The sequence below is a fragment of the Hibiscus syriacus genome, unplaced genomic scaffold (genome assembly GCF_006381635.1).
Source record: "Hibiscus syriacus cultivar Baekdansim isolate YM2019G1 unplaced genomic scaffold, ASM638163v2 tig00112857_pilon, whole genome shotgun sequence".
Classification (NCBI taxonomy): Eukaryota; Viridiplantae; Streptophyta; class Magnoliopsida; order Malvales; family Malvaceae; genus Hibiscus; species Hibiscus syriacus.
In genome coordinates, this window is record NW_024063412.1 from 1,210,644 (window position 1) to 1,226,515 (window position 15,872).

A 15,872-nucleotide genomic window follows, 5' to 3' on the forward strand; every position below is an offset into this window, starting at 1 on the left:
TTCACAAGACAAAAAAAAACATCATTTCTCTAACAAATTTTTTGTATTAATTTCATAATTGATTTTAAAATAAACATTTTTCTGATAAATTAAATAGAGGAAAGCTGATCTTTAGTACAGCTAAACAGTCCAATTTTTTACCAACGCCAACGGCGTGGATATAAGCCGCCGATTGTGTGGTCGAGAGTACTTTCGGATCACAAGTCTACATATTCGCTTCAAGAGAGGCAAGTTCCTTGTTCCGAGGCATCAGTCTCGAAGTAGCCTCACCTCCCTCTTCAGGAATGGAGGTAATGCAAAAGCAGCCCTATGCATATGAAAATAGAGAATAAATATTTTATTTCTACCATAAAATGGTTAGAGGTCCGTTGTAGATCACAAAAGAATTTACAGTAAAAGGGATAAGACTTTGCAGGCCAAGATGCTAAGACATCGAGAAATAAAATGGACCATCACTCTTAACTCGATGGGGACATGGGGTTCATTTCCTTGCAAGAAACGAACTATAATAGCTTCAAGGAGTCAATGTTCATAGCAAAAGTAAACACTGGGTACCCTGCAGAAGAGTGAAAACTGAACTTGATGGAATGAGTTCTCACCTCAGAGTTGTAAAATCTAAGTTCTCTCTTATGATGGTAAGCTCCGTCTAGCTTCTCAATTGGGTTTACGGGATTCAGAAAATCAACCGGTTGTCCCTCTGTGGAGCATAACAGGAAGCCAATCACACCACTGCATTACAAAAGAAAAGGAAAACAGAAGTCTGAAGTCGGAAACGAGATAGGCGATGATTCTGAAGATGGTTCTGCAATTGGTTAATGGTAACCTATAAAATTACCACTATCAAAAGCATCATTAATATCTACAAGAGAACCAAGGGGAAACAAGAGCTTAGTTAAATACCTAGGATAAGTTGGAACACTTGTCCATGCATAATGAACACAACCCTTGAATGTTTCACGGCAAACAGAAAGCATATCTTCAATTAAATGTGTATGAAGCCACATACTCTCTGCCATGTTACAAGGGACACCACCAGGCCTTAATGCTTGTGCTATGGTCTCAAAAAAGGGTTTTTCTACAAGCTCTTGAGCAGGACCTAAATTGCAAACAAAAATACCATGAAAATATTCTTTACGAAACCATCAATGCTGTAAATAAAATTTTATCAGATCATACATTGCAACATACCTACAGGATCTGATGAATCAACAATGATCGCGTCATACTTCACTTTTGGAACATGATGAAGAAACTCAATAGCTGTTAAGATTATATGCAAGTAAAACATCAGTTTGGGAATTAAAGCATTATGATTGATCACTAAACAGAAAATTCACATAAAAAAAGGAATATATATGAAACACATAAAATATTCAATATTGCTTTCACATACCATCACCAACATGAAGATGAACCCGAGGGTCCTCAAATCCAACGGTTAATTCTGGAAAGAACTTCTTGGAAACCTATAAAAATGTCATATATGGCTACTAAATGAGCATTTTCATACAAAAGGTAAAAGGAAAAGGAAACAAGAATAGATACTAAAATACAACATACATCTATAACTATCTTATCTATTTCACATATATCAATGTGCTCAACAGAGCTGTGCCGAGAAATCTCCCTAAGGACTCCACCATCACCACCTCCAACAACCAGGACTTGCATCAAATATTTAGGTAAAAATCAACATGAAATAACCTTGTGGCTAAAATAAAATCTTTTCGGAATGAGGCTAGATAGGAAAGGTTTGATAAAATAGAGAATTTAAGACTGATCGGCCATCAAGAACTTTGAATCAACCAAACAGCTTAGGGGATACATCTCTGGATTTTGATGCCAGAAAATACAAACCAATTTCAATAGGCTTTTTGGCACAAAACTGTTAAAGTCAAGGATGCACGCACCGAATATGCATAATTTCAATGGGTTGGCACCGAATGTGCATAATTTCAATGGGTTGGTAATTGTTTATTAAAATAGAAATAGGGTTAATTACAAGATTACTAATCTGGTTATAAGGAAATTACTTGTACTCGGTTTATTTCCTAACAACTGGTATCAGAGCTTTTGGTTGTGACATCTGTCAATTTTTTGCGAGGTTACTATTCGGTTTACTATTTACGTAAATAGTGAATTTCGTGAATAGTGAAATTCGATCGGCGATACGAGTTTGTCGACAGAGGTGTTCTAATACACGGCGGTTCGCAGAAATTATCAGAAACGATCCAAACGAAGCCAGATTCGAGTGGGAGCGATGGCTGCAGACGAAGGGAAAGTGAAAATTGAAAAGTTCGAGGGTGCGGACTTTGGACTTTGGAAATTGAAGATTTTCTATACCAGAAAAATCTATATCAACCCCTCTCAGAAAAACAACTAGAGGGGATGAATAATGAAGATTGGGCTCTTCTCGATAGACAAGCCCTCAGAGTTATCCGACTGACGTTATCCCGCAATGTTGCTTTCAACATACCAAAGGAAAAGACCACGGCGGGTCTTATGGCGTCTCTCTCCAGTATGTATAAGAAGCCATCAGCCTCAAATAAAGTTCACTTGATGAGGCGATTATTCAATTTGCGGATGGCGGAAGGGGCATCAATGGCTCAACACTTAAATGAACTCAACACTATCACAACCCAGTTGAGTTCCGTGGAAATTGAATTCGATGATGAAGTTCGAGCTTTAATTCTCTTATCATCTCTACCAGACAGTTGGAATGCTACTGTTACAGCAGTCAGCAGCTCATCGGGAAATAGCAAATTAAAATTCGACGATATTCGAGATCTGGTATTGAGTGAAGAAATTCGACGAAGAGAATCGGGTGAAGCATCAACCTCCTCAGAGTCTAGAGGGAGAACTTCAGAAAGAAATTCAAATCGTGGCATATCAAAATCCAGAAGGGAAAATCAATAACGGGAAAGAAAGATTTTACCTGTTATAACTGCGGCAAGAAGGGTCACTTTAAAAGAGATTGCCGAGCACTGAAGAAAAATACCGGCACACAGGATTCTGTCAACGTGACAGAGGAGACAGGTGATGCCATGATTCTAAGAGTCAACAGTCCGATTGAATCCTGGATCTTGGATTCAGGGGCATCTTTCCACTCCACCCTATGTCGAGAAATCATGGAAAACTATGTCAGTGGTGATTTTGGGAAGGTTCATCTAGCCGATGATGAAACCTTGAAGATCGTCGGAAAAGGAGACATCTAATTAAAGTTGCCAAACCAGACCACCTGGACGCTGAAAGGAGTTAGACATATTCCTGGCCTCAAAATAAATTTGATTTCTGTAGGACAGCTTGATGGTGAATGATTTAGCACAACCTTTTCAGGTTGTGAATAGAAGATTACTAAAGGAGCACTCGTCATTGCTTGTGGTAAGAAAACTGGTACTCTCTATATAACCTCAAATTTAGAGAATATCATTGTAGTAGCAGATGCTGATGGAAAATCAAACATATGGCACCAAAGGCTTGACCATATGAGCGAGAAAGGGATGAAGACACTTTTGTCAAAGGGGAAGTTGCCGGATCTAAAGAATGTAGATGTCGGACTATGCAAGGATTGCATCTTTGGCAAACAAAAGAAAGTCAGCTTTGCAAAGATTGGTAAGACACCCAAGGCTGAAAAGTTAGAGTTGGTTCATACTGATGTATGAGGACCATCTCCAGTTCCATCTCTAACAAGTTCACTATATTATGTCACCTTCATCGATGATTCTACAAGGAAGGTGTGGGTTTATTTTTTGAAGAAGAAATCAGAAGTCTTTGATACCTTCAAAAATGGAAGGCCATGGTGGAAAATGAGACTGGTCTGAAAGTCAAGCTGTTGAGGTCTGACAATGGAGGAGAGTACAGAAATAGGAGATTCAAAGACTTCTGCGCAAACAATGGGATCAAGATGGAGACAACATTTTCCATGACACCGCAGCAGAATGGCGTAGCAGAGCGCATGAACAGAACTCTGAATGAACGTGCCAGAAGTATGAGGATACATGCCGGATTGCCCAAATATCTATGGGCTGAAGCTATCAACACTGCAACTTACCTGATCAACCGTGGGCCCTCAGTTCCTTTGGATGGCAGAATACCAGAGGAAGTTTGGAGCAAGAAAGAAATAAACCTTTCACACTTAAGAGTGTTTGGTTGTATTTCTTATGTACACATAGACTCTGTTGAAAGAAGTAAACTTGATGCTAAGTCCAAAAAATGTGCCTTTGTTGGTTACGGCGGTGATGAGTTTGGTTACCGGTTTTGGGACTATGAAAATCGGAAGATCATCAGAAGCAGAGATTTCATTTTCAATGAGAATGTGATGACAAAGACAAGTTAATTGTAGAATCAAGCAGCTCCAATACCAAAGCTAAAACAAATGAATTTGCTGAGTTCGAGGAGATTTCTAGAAATGATGTTCAGATTAGTCCTGAAGCAGTTCAAGAAGAACCAGGCACACCGGAACTAAGACGCTCCTCCAGAATTCCTAAACCAACCCAACGGTATTCTCCTTCTTTGCACTACTTGTTGCTGACTGACAATGGTGAACCAGAGTGCTATGATGAAGCAATGCAAGTGGAGGATTCAGTCAAGTGGGAGTCTTCCATGAAAGATGAGATGAACTCGCTTATGTCAAATCAGATGTGGGAATTAGTTGAATTACCACCAGGCAAGAAAGCGCTTCACAACAAGTGGATTTACAGGATCAAAGAAGAACACGATGGGAGCAAACGTTACAAAGCGAGATTGGTTGTCAAAGGTTTTCAGCAAAAAGAAAGTATTGACTACAATGAAATTTTCTCTCCAGTCGTGAAACTGTCTACTATCAGACTGGTGTTGAAAATTGTAGCTGCAGAAAATCTACATCTTGAGCAGTTAGATGTAAAGACAGCTTTCCTTCATGGTGATTTGGAGGAAGAAATCTATATGAGGCAGCCAGAAGGCTTCATAGAGGCATGCAAGAAAAATCTGGTATGCAGGTTAAAGAAGAGCTTTTATGGTCTAAAACAAGCTCCTAGACAGTGGTACAAAAAGTTCGATAGTTTCATGGGTAACAGTGGTTTTACCAGATGTCAAGCAGATCATTGTTGCTACATCAAGAGGTTCGATAATAGCTTCAATATTTTATTGTTGTACGTTGATGACATGCTCATTGCAGGCTCAAACATGCAAGAGATCATAAACTTGAAGATATGGGCGTTGCAAAGCAGATTCTTGGGATGAGGATAAAGAGAGACACAAAGTCGGGGACTTTGTTGTTATCACAGGCTGAGTACATCAACAAAGTACTCTCCAGGTTCAACATGCAAGATGCTAAACCAGTAAGTACACCTTTAGGTGTTCATTTCAGACTCTCCAAAGACCAATCACCAAAGACGGAGGAAGAACGTGCACACATGGTGAAGGTATCGTATGCCTCAGCAATTGGAAGTCTGATGTATGCCATGGTTTGTACCAGACCAGATATTGCTCATGCAGTGGGAGTTGTTAGTAGGTACATGAATAATCCGGGCAAGGTACACTGGGAAGCAGTCAAATGGATCCTCAGATATCTGCAGGGTACCACAAACAAAGCACTTTGTTTCAAAGGTGGAGATACGACACTGACAGGCTATGTAGATGCTGCTTAGCCGGAAATGTCGACATCAGAAGAAGCACTACAGGGTATGTCTATACTCTAGGATGAACTACAGTGAGTTGGGTTTCTCAACTACAGAAGATAGTTGCTCTCTCCACAACTGAAGTAGAATATGTCGCTGTTACGGAAGCCAGCAAGGAGATGGTTTGGCTCCAAAGTTTCTTGGAAGAGTTAGGCAAGAAACAAGAAAACAATATCTTGTATTGCGACAGTCAAAGTGCTATCCATCTAGCGAAGAATCCGTCTTTTCATTCCATGACAAAGCATATACAATTGAGATATCATTTTATACGGTCTCTTCTGGAAGATGGGATTTTGAAACTTGAAAAGATTAGTGGAGCTCAAAATCCGACAGACATGTTAACAAAGACGGTGACTATAGACAAACTGAAGTTGTGTTCAGCTTCAGTTGGCATGCTAGAGTAACAAGACTAGAAAAGCTGTTGCATTGATCGAGGAGTGAAGACAGATTAAAATCAGTCTTCAAGTGAGAGATTATTAAAGTCAAGGATGCATGCACCAAATATGCATAATTTCAATGGGTTGGCACCGAATGTGCATAATTTCAATGGGCTGGCAATTATTTATTAAAATAGAAATAGGGTTAATTACAAGATTAGTCCATAAGCTTCAACTATAAATACCCTAGCTCATTTAGCTTCAAAATCATCCCAAAACATTTCTTTCTTTATATACTAGAGAGCTTTCTTGTGAGTAGTAAGTGTTTTGTAAACACCTGTAAATTTTCTCTCTTAGTAAAAGATCTGCAGCAGCCCGGAGACGTAAGCACAATTGGTTGAACTCCGTTATCAATTTTCGGGTATTATTTTTCCGCTTTTATTTCGCATTCTCACTAATCTGGTTATAAGAAAATTACTTGTACTCGGTTTATTTCCTAACAAAAACTTCATCAAGATTATCTCATTATGCAATCTTAGGAATAAATAAATAAATTCAAATGTCAACTAAGAATTTGAACAAAAGAAAGTAGGATAAGTTCATCAATAGATGAATATATTACAAAGATAAGATGAGATTACAGTTTTGAGAGATGGAATTGAACAAAGTGGCAGATGAGCTATCATCTCCTGATATGCACATTCATCTTTCTCGGTTAACTGAATTATTCCATCAAGAACAAGCACTTTCCCGTATGTTGATGACTGCAGGGAAAAATTATTTTCATCAGCAAGATTATGCATAATGAATGTAAGAAAAGAGGCAAGCCAAGTCGGGAAGAAAAAATAGATAGGAATGAACTAGAGGTAGACAGAACTGGGAATAGAAAACACAGTCTAAACGCCAAACCTCAAAAACAAGGACCTTTTGATAGTCTGATTTCTCCTTGAATAAAATGCTTTCAACTTTCAGAGAATGTGCTTCTCCTGCAGCAAAATTTTAAAGCATTGTAAATTACTAATGTGGTGCAATGTGTAAGAGGTATTCACTAGCTCAACTCAAGGATCCTAAGCTCTAATTCCATAGAATAAGTTACTACGAAAAATTATAAAAGGAAAACTGGGACTCTAGCACAATAAGAAGGTAAAGAATAAAGATACTTCAAAGAATTTAAAACATATATAAATTACAAAATAAATAAAAACTCACCAGGCCACATAGGATTGTTGAAGTAGACAATTTTACCAGCTTTATCTGCGAGTGATGAAAAAGGAAAAATAAAGATCAAACTGAGTAATTCTTGTAAAAGAACGAAAAAGAAAGGGAAAAAGCTAATTCAAAGATAAAGACCAGAGGAAGACTGAGAGTCCGAGAACCACCCAGAAACAACAGTTGAATGGCATTTTGCCTCAAGCTCAGGGGCTGAAGCCCTGGCCTTCAAGCAACAAGAAGGGAGAACTTTATCTGAGCCATTTCCGCTATTCACCTTCTCATCCATAATCTTATGGCATTCCAAATCTCTTCCTGCGTCTTCCCCCATAGATTATCTTTTTCTTCTTCGGCTCCAGCCTCTACAAGTCAAAAAAATTATAAGCTCCCTTCTTAAAGAAGGAGAAGAGAAAAAACACATGCAGGCACATAAAGTTTAAAATATTTTTAGCAGAATCGTTCAAAAAATATATGCATGATATAAAGAAGTAAAGATGTTTCTTTTAGAAATAAAAATAGTAATTTTAATAATATCCCCTACGAAAAAAATAGCATCTGATTCTTTGTTCTTCAATCACTAATTTGATACATTCCTCAACGTTGTTAAAATATAATCTAATCACCTAAAGTAATACAAGAAGATTATGCTATCATACAATAATAATAAAAACCTGACCCGATCGGAATCCGTCGGGTTTGGATCCCATGTCCATCCCTACATGACCGTCATTGCTTCCATCAGTGAGAAAGCCATGTGACGCCGAAAAAAAAAACACAACCGTCCCTCGTTGAGTAGCGCCATCCTATATGTTATTGGTTGTATTTTCTGGAATCAAATGGGGGAAAGAACAATGGTCTATATATAGTATTATAGTTTGAAATTAATTATTTCAAACTTATTTGAAAAAACATTTATCTTAATGTTGTTTAACTGTATTTAAAATTTTATGGAGGTTTAATTAATTTATCATGTAATGATTTTTAATAATTTACTTAGTTTAGTGTCATTTTTCATATCATTTTATTGGATTTGAATATAATTATTGTTAAATTTTTGAAATTTTAATTAGATTATGAGTAGATTAATAAATTAATTAAACAAACGTCAATCGAAAAATAATATTATGAAAAATAATTAAACTCCTCTCTGTTTTAGATTCTCAAGTTTATCAAAAATTCTTATAAAATCCTGATTTTGTTAATATTTTTAACTAACCTTCAAAAAAATTTTTTTTTTATTAAATCTCCTAAAATCTTAATTTTTATTTTTAACTGATACAGGGATAGATCAAAGGGTGTTGGCTGCGTCGAAATCCATCTCCCTTTCTCACCACAATCCCTAAACTAATTCCTTCTGCCTGTGAACCACGGAAACGACCGCGGTTCCTTCTTCAGGAATCTCTATCAACTGTCTCCATTCTTCCACCAATTCATCGATTTCCGATCATGATCTCCACGTCCAACACGAATCTCTACAATCCAAATCTTCAGCCATGGAGGAGGATTTGCGTCTCCTCCAGCAACGAAGAGACGAAGCAACCGCTCAAGTGAATAACGACAAAAGTCCACGACTTGTCACTCGAGTGGGACTTTCTTCGGCATCAAATCGAGGTTTTTGACGTCACTTTGAGAGAGAATGAAGAAGGTTTCATTAGAAAGATCGACGAACGATCTGAAGCAAGGCTAGAACTCGAGAAAAAGCTTGAAGTTTCTAGAAGGCAAATGGAAGAGTTTGAATAAGTTAAAAGGGAACAATGAGCAGAAGACGGTGTCATTGTTACATATTACAGAGCGAGGGTAGGGCTGTAAACGAGTCGAGTTCTGAAATGAAGCTATACTCGAAAATTTATAAACTTAAAATTTTTAAGTTCAACTCGAACTTAAAATTATGAATTGAAACTTCTAAAAACTCGAAAAGAAAAGAAAACATTAATTCTATTAAAGCTTCAAAATAAAACTCCGACACGAAACTTCAATACATGAAAACCTTATATTGTATCTTTCTTTAAAAAAATAAAACATAAACGTTAATATTAATAATTCTATTAATATTTTCGAGCTGCTTACAAGTTTTTTGAGTTGAATATTAATTAGCTCATTTTGACTCGTTAATAATTAGAATCGAACTCAAGTCAAATATTTATCAAGTTTTGATCAAATTGATCTCGAATAGCTCAAATCTATATTGTTTCATTTACAACTCAAACGAGGGTTACATAGAGTCGGGTTCGGGTTCTTAATGGGAATGATTATTTAGTAATTGAGAAATATATTCGATTCTCCTAATCAATTATTACTTGCATCAGAATTACATGATATCTAATTAATTCACATCAAACTAACTTTGCTAAGCTGATAAACTACTTGCATCTCTGTTTCAAGTCTAAAGTTCAACCCTTTTCCCAATACTTTAAAAATATAATGATCAATTTCTTATAAATATCTCAGTTTTAAATTAGGGTTAAGGTTTAGAAACCCTAGTTGAGTCAGATCAGGTTTGTCATTTAGGCCATCTTAGTTGGGTTCCCCTTTCTGTTCCCCTAGGGAGTTGTTGTCGTCGCATCACAGCCACTGTTCCAACCACGTAGTCCCGTCATCCGCCAGCCCCCATTTCAACCACTCAACATCATCATCTCGTACAAACAGTGAGGAAAATTAGTCAAAAATAAACCAAATCCAAAATCCTTCAATAAAAAATTAAAATAATCCCGTAAAACCGGGAATGATGTAGGGAAATCATTTTCCCTATCAACCGGCCACCATAGCTTCACCAAAACCGAATCAAAAATGCATATAAACCAACATGCAAGTAGAGAGTGGTCATTCGAACAAAAAGGGGATTCGGGGGAAAAAGAGAGGAATAGTGAAAAAAAAGAAAAAATAGAGGAGAAAAACAAAAGAGAGAGAGAGAGAAAGAGATTTTACCTCTCAAATTCGAGCGCCATCGGGTCACCGAAGTCAACGAGATCTTGTGAACTTAAAAGGTAGGTTTTTTTAAAATTTTTGGGAGTCATTTCTTGAGAGTTTACGTAAGCTTAGGTTAGATTTGACTGGTTGTTGGTTACAAGGTGCAAAGAGGGAGTCTAGGGGAACTCACCGGACCATTGTCAACCCTCCACTGCGGCAGTTTGGGAGGCTACTGGAGGGGAGGCTTATCTCCCCTCTCGGTTAAAAGAAATAAAATGAGATAGAGTTTGGGGAAGAGGGCTATGTAAGGTATGGCTCATAAATATACCGGTAAAGAGGACAGGGGATGGAGCGGAGTGAGCGAATCGAACATTAACTATCCTTACAAAGAAAGTCTTGTAGAGGGGGTTACGATTATGTGGGTTGCGGGTGCGGGGGCTGTGCCCTTGCGGTACGGTACAGGGTTGATTTTGTAATTATGTACCAGGGTTTTCTATTATAAATAGAGATGTAACCTAAACCTATTATCATTGAATAAAAATTTTCTAGCGCCGCCTAGGCACCGAGGACGTAAGCACACTGCCGAACCTCGTTAAAATTCTTGTGTTCTTTCGTTTACTTTGCCCGATTTATCAACAATTGGTATCAGATATCATGAGCAAAATTCGAAGTTGTGAAATTCGATGGTCTGGGTAACTTCGGATTATGGCAAACGAGGGTGAAGGATCTGTTGGCGCAGCAGGGGATCCTGAAGGCTTTGCGACCTATAAAGCTGGTGTCGATGGAGGAGGAAGATTGGGAAGAATTGCAACAATGAGCGGCATGAACCATACGATTATGCTTGGCGGACGAGGTTATGTATCACGTCATGCATCTATCGTCTCCAGACGAAATTTGGAGGAAGTTGGAAAGTCAGTTTATGTCCAAATCCTTAACGACAAAACTGTATCTAAAGCAGCGGCTGTATGGGCTGAAGATGCAGGACGATCATGATTTGGCGCAACACGTGAATGTCTTCAATCAAATCGTTTCTGATTTGGCTCGGCATGATGTAAAAATTGAGGATGAAGACAGAGCGATGATTTTGTTGTGTTCGTTGCCTCCCTCTTACGAACACATGGTGACTACTCTTACATATGGGAAAGAGACTATCAACGTTGAGGAGAATACTGCAGCCTTGTTGGTTCACAACCAGCGGAAGCAGAATGCAGGGGAAAACTCTCAAGCCGATAGCTTATATGTCAAGGGTAATCGAGACCGTGGACGGAAGCCAGAGAAGGCAGGGTCTGGCAAGCAGAATTCCAGATCCAAATCTAGGGATAAAAAGACAATTCACTGTTACAAGTGCAATGAGGCGGGACATATGAAGCGAGACTGTCCAAAGTTGAAAAAACAGACTGATGAGAAGCGTGATGTTTCATCCAAGTCTGTGAACGTGGTCGAGGATGACAATTCTTATTGCAGTGAGGGTGATATGCTTTCTATTTCAACGACTCAATTGACGGATGAGTGGATTCTTGATTCTGGATGTTCTTATCACATCACGCCAAATAGGGAATGGTTTTCGACATACAGGTCGGTTAATTCTGGTTTTGTTTATTTGGGTGATGATCGATGTTGCAATATTGTTGGTATTGGTGATGTCAGAATTAAGATGTATGATGGCTCTGTTCGGACGTTGAGTGGTGTTTGACATATCCCAGATTTGAAGAAGAATTTGATTTCTTTGGGCACTTTGCACAAGAATGGTTTTATCCCTAAGGCTGATGAGGATAAGGAAACCATTCGGATTTTTAAAGGTGCTTTGACTGTGATGAAAGGAAAGATGACTGCAGGAAATATTTATAGATTGTTAGGGAGTACCGTTGCAGGTGGAGTTCATTCTGTTGAATCCTGTGATGATACTACAAAAATGTGGCATATGCGTCTTGCTCATCTTAGTGAACGTGCTATAACATAATTACAAAAAAGAAATCTGTTGCATGGTGTCAAAAGCTGTAAGCTTGATTTTTTCAAGTATTGTGTTCTTGGTAAACAGACTAAAGTCCGTTTCAAGACTGCGAAGCACACAACTCAAGGGATTCTTGATTATGTGTATTCTGATGTATGGGGGCCTTCCACGACATCGTCTTTGGGTGGATCTAGGTATTATGTTACTTTTATTGATGATTTTTCACGGAAAGTTTGGGTGTATTTTGTGAAACAGAAATCTGAAGTTTTTGAGAAGTTCAAGCTGTAGAAAGGAGAGGTAAAAAACCAAACAGGACGAAAAATCAAGTGTTTGCGGTCTAACAATGGTACGGAGTAAACAGATTCACAGTTCTTACACTTCTGTAAGGAGCACGGGATTAAGAGACATTTTACAGGGCGTAAGACACCATAACAGAATGGTGTTGAGGAACGGATGAAAAGGTCGTTGAATGAAAAGGTCGTTGAATGAAAGAGCCAGATGTTTACGGTTGAATGTGGGTCTTCCCAAACACTTCTGGGCAGAGGCTGTTAACATGGCGTGTTATCTTATCAACAGATCGCCAAGGGCATCATTGGCTGGGAAAGTTGCAGAAGAGGTATGGATTGGTCATGATGTTAGTTTTGATAACTTACGGATTTTTGGTTGTCCTGCTTATGTGCATATACCTGCTGATGAGAGATCCAAACTTGATGCAAAATCGAATGAGTGCATTTTTCTGGGTTACAAGAAAGGTGTCAAAGGATTCAAGGTCTGGGATCCAGTTGCGAAGAAAATTGTGATCAGTAGAGATGTTGTTTTTGATGAACAATCCATGTTGCAACAGAAGAAAGACACGACAGTGGTGGATTTCGAGCAGTTTCCAGTTGAGAAACCAGAAACGTCTCAACCGACTTCTGGTGGTTCCACTACGGGTGATTTGCAGGATTATAGTCTCGCCAGAGACAGGGTGGGACGGACGAATATAAAGTCTCCGAGTAGATTGGGTTTTGAAGACTTGGTCTCTTTTGCACTTATTGTTAGCAGCGATGATCCGATTACTTTTCATGATGCTGTTACTAGTCAGGAAAACGACAAGTGGATGGCAGCCATGGTTGAGGAGATGGAGTCTTTGAATCACAATCGTACATGGGAGTTGGTTCCCCTTCTTGAGGGTAAAAAGTCGATTGGTTGCAAATGGGTGTATAAGAAGAAACCAGCAGTAACAGAAAAAGTGGGGGAGAATTTCAAGGCTCGTTTGGTAGCAAAGGGTTTTTCACAGCAAAAAGGAGTTGATTATGATGAAATCTTTTCTCCTGTGGTCAGACACACTTCAATCCGAGCATTACTTGCATTGGTGGCCAGTTGGGATTTGCATTTAGAGCAGATGGATGTTAAAACTGCTTTTTTGCATGGTGATTTAGAGGAGCAGATCTACATGCGGCAACCTGAAGGTTTCACTCAACCTGGAAACGAGCATTTAGTTTACAGATTGAAGAAATCTTTATACGGGTTGAAACAGTCTCCGAGACAGTGGTATAAACGGTTTGACTCCTATATGATCAAGATTGACTACAACTAATGTGAGTATGATTGTTGTGTCTATGTTAAGAGCCTTGATGATGGTTCTTTTATTTTTCTATTACTGTATGTTGATGATATGTTGATTGTTGCGAAGAACATGGATGATGTTATCGGTTTGAAAACTTTATTGAGTCAGGAATTTGATATAAAAGATTTAAGTGCTGCAAAGAAAATTCTTGGAATGGAAATTTGCAGGGACAGAGACTCAAGGAAATTGTGACTATCTCAACGGGGTTATGTTAAAAAAATGCTAGAAAGGTTTGCGATGAGCAGCGCAAAACCAGTTAGCACTCCATTGGCGAACCACTTTAAGCTCTCATCAGAACAGTGCCCTAAGACAGATAAGGAAGCTGAAGATATGGCAAAGGTTCCGCATTCTAATGCTGTTGGCTGCTTGATGTATGCAATGGTATGTACTCGTCCTGATTTAGCTCATGTTGTTAGTCAAGTTTGTAAGTACATGTCTAAACCTGGTAAGCAACATTGGGAAGCAGTCAAGTGGATCTTTCGGTACTTAAAGGGTACTGTGGGACATGGAATTGTTTTTGGTAGTCAACAAGATAATCCTTTGGTTGTAGGATATGTGGATTCAGACTATGCAGGTGACTTGGATAATAGAAGATCTACGACAGGGTATGTTTTTACTCTTGGTGGAGGACCTATTTGTTGGAAGTCTATTGTTCAATCTGTTGTGGCACTATCTACAACTGAAGCTGAGTACATGGCAGCGGCTGAAGATGCAAAAGAAGCTTTATGGCTCACTGGTTTAGTGAAGGAGTTTGGTGTTCAGCAAGGTGGAGTTCAGCTGCTCTGCGACAATCAAAGTGCTATTCACTTAGCTAAGAATCAGGTATATCGTGTTAGAACTAAGCACATTGATGTACGTTTTCACAAGATCAGAGAGTTGGTTGCATCTGGAGAGATTTTGTTTCAGAAGGTACACACTGATGAGAATGCCGCTAATATGTTCACCAAGCCAGTTACAACAGATAAGTTCAAGCATTGCTTGGACTTGTTGAATGTTTCAAGTTGTTAAAGAAGTAAGGTAACCCAACCCACATTGAATGTTTCCTAAGGGGCAGGATATTCGCTAAGGTGGAGATTTGTAAGGTATGTCTCATAAATATACCGGTAAAGAGGACGGGGGATGGAGCGAAGCGAACATCAACTGTCCTTACAAAGAAGTCTTGTAGAGGGGGTTACGATTATGTGGGTTGGGGGTGCGGGGGTTGTGCCCTTGCGGTACGGTACAAGGTTGATTTTGTAATTATGTACCAGGGTTTTCTATTATAAATAGAGATGTAACCTAAACCTATTATCATTGAATAAAAATTTTCTAGCGCCGCCTAGGCACCGAGGACGTAAGCACATTGCCGAACCTCGTTAACATTCTTGTGTTCTTTCGTTTACTTTGCCCGATTTATCAACAGGCTATGCAGCTGAAATGAAAATAGGGAGGAGATTAGGCTTTTTTGTTCATAATAAGGTATGTAAATAAACTAAAACGACATTGTTTTAGCTCCCCTCACCTGTGTTTTATTTTATGTTAGGGATAAATTACAATTTTGGTCATCGGTTGTTTGTATCTTTTTGTTTTAGTTACAAATGAAGCGGTTATTTATGATTCTGAGCCTTGTATGTTTTAATTTTTATGTTTTAGGCTCGCATCTAAATGCTATGGTTAAACATCTTGTTGAGTTCATTAATTTGAGATAGATTGTATTTTAGTCTTTTTGTTTATGAATTTTAGTCATTATATGCTTGTGAATGTATTTTGGTAAAATAACTAGTTTAGTGATTTTTATTATTATATTTTAGTCATCCATGCACTCGAAAAAATAGATATATAGGTTTATTTTATTTTATATATTTATTATTATTTTGCCATCCTTTACGTTATTTGTTTATTATTATTTTATTTAAATATTTTATAAAAATGTATTTATTCGAATATTATTGAGAACGTTCGTCGTAGACTGGGCGTGAAAAGCACCTCCTTATAAGGGAAGTATGATTCGACGACATTCGAACAAAAAAAAACTCATTATTAATAGGTTAATTTTAGCAAAAAGGATCGTACTTTAATTTTGATTTGAAATTACGAATTTCACCGTTACGACAACGTATAAACGATTAGGTATCGATTTTGGGCGTTGTGGGGTGCTCATCCTTCCCCACACGTAATCGGCT

At 38.2% G+C, this 15,872-nt stretch overlaps 1 protein-coding gene and 1 long non-coding RNA gene across 2 annotated transcripts; one reads left to right on the forward strand and one right to left on the reverse strand.

Moving 5' to 3' along the window:
- Positions 1 to 206: 206 nt before the first annotated feature.
- LOC120184207 (spermine synthase-like) lies at positions 207 to 7,700 on the reverse strand. Its single transcript, XM_039188731.1, has 11 exons — positions 7,385 to 7,700; positions 7,244 to 7,288; positions 6,944 to 7,020; positions 6,676 to 6,798; position 6,280; positions 1,561 to 1,664; positions 1,394 to 1,466; positions 1,189 to 1,260; positions 901 to 1,096; positions 580 to 729; positions 207 to 307 (listed from the first exon to the last, which is right to left on the reverse strand). Exons 1-11 carry the CDS (start codon positions 7,572 to 7,574, stop codon positions 250 to 252), a joined length of 1,089 nt encoding a protein of 362 aa, XP_039044662.1. The 5' UTR covers positions 7,575 to 7,700; the 3' UTR covers positions 207 to 249.
- Positions 1,754 to 6,573, forward strand: LOC120184208. The gene is made up of 3 exons (XR_005521992.1): positions 1,754 to 1,887; positions 6,116 to 6,122; positions 6,551 to 6,573. It is a non-coding gene; the product is annotated as an uncharacterized LOC120184208 (long non-coding RNA).
- Positions 7,701 to 15,872: the final 8,172 nt, after the last annotated feature.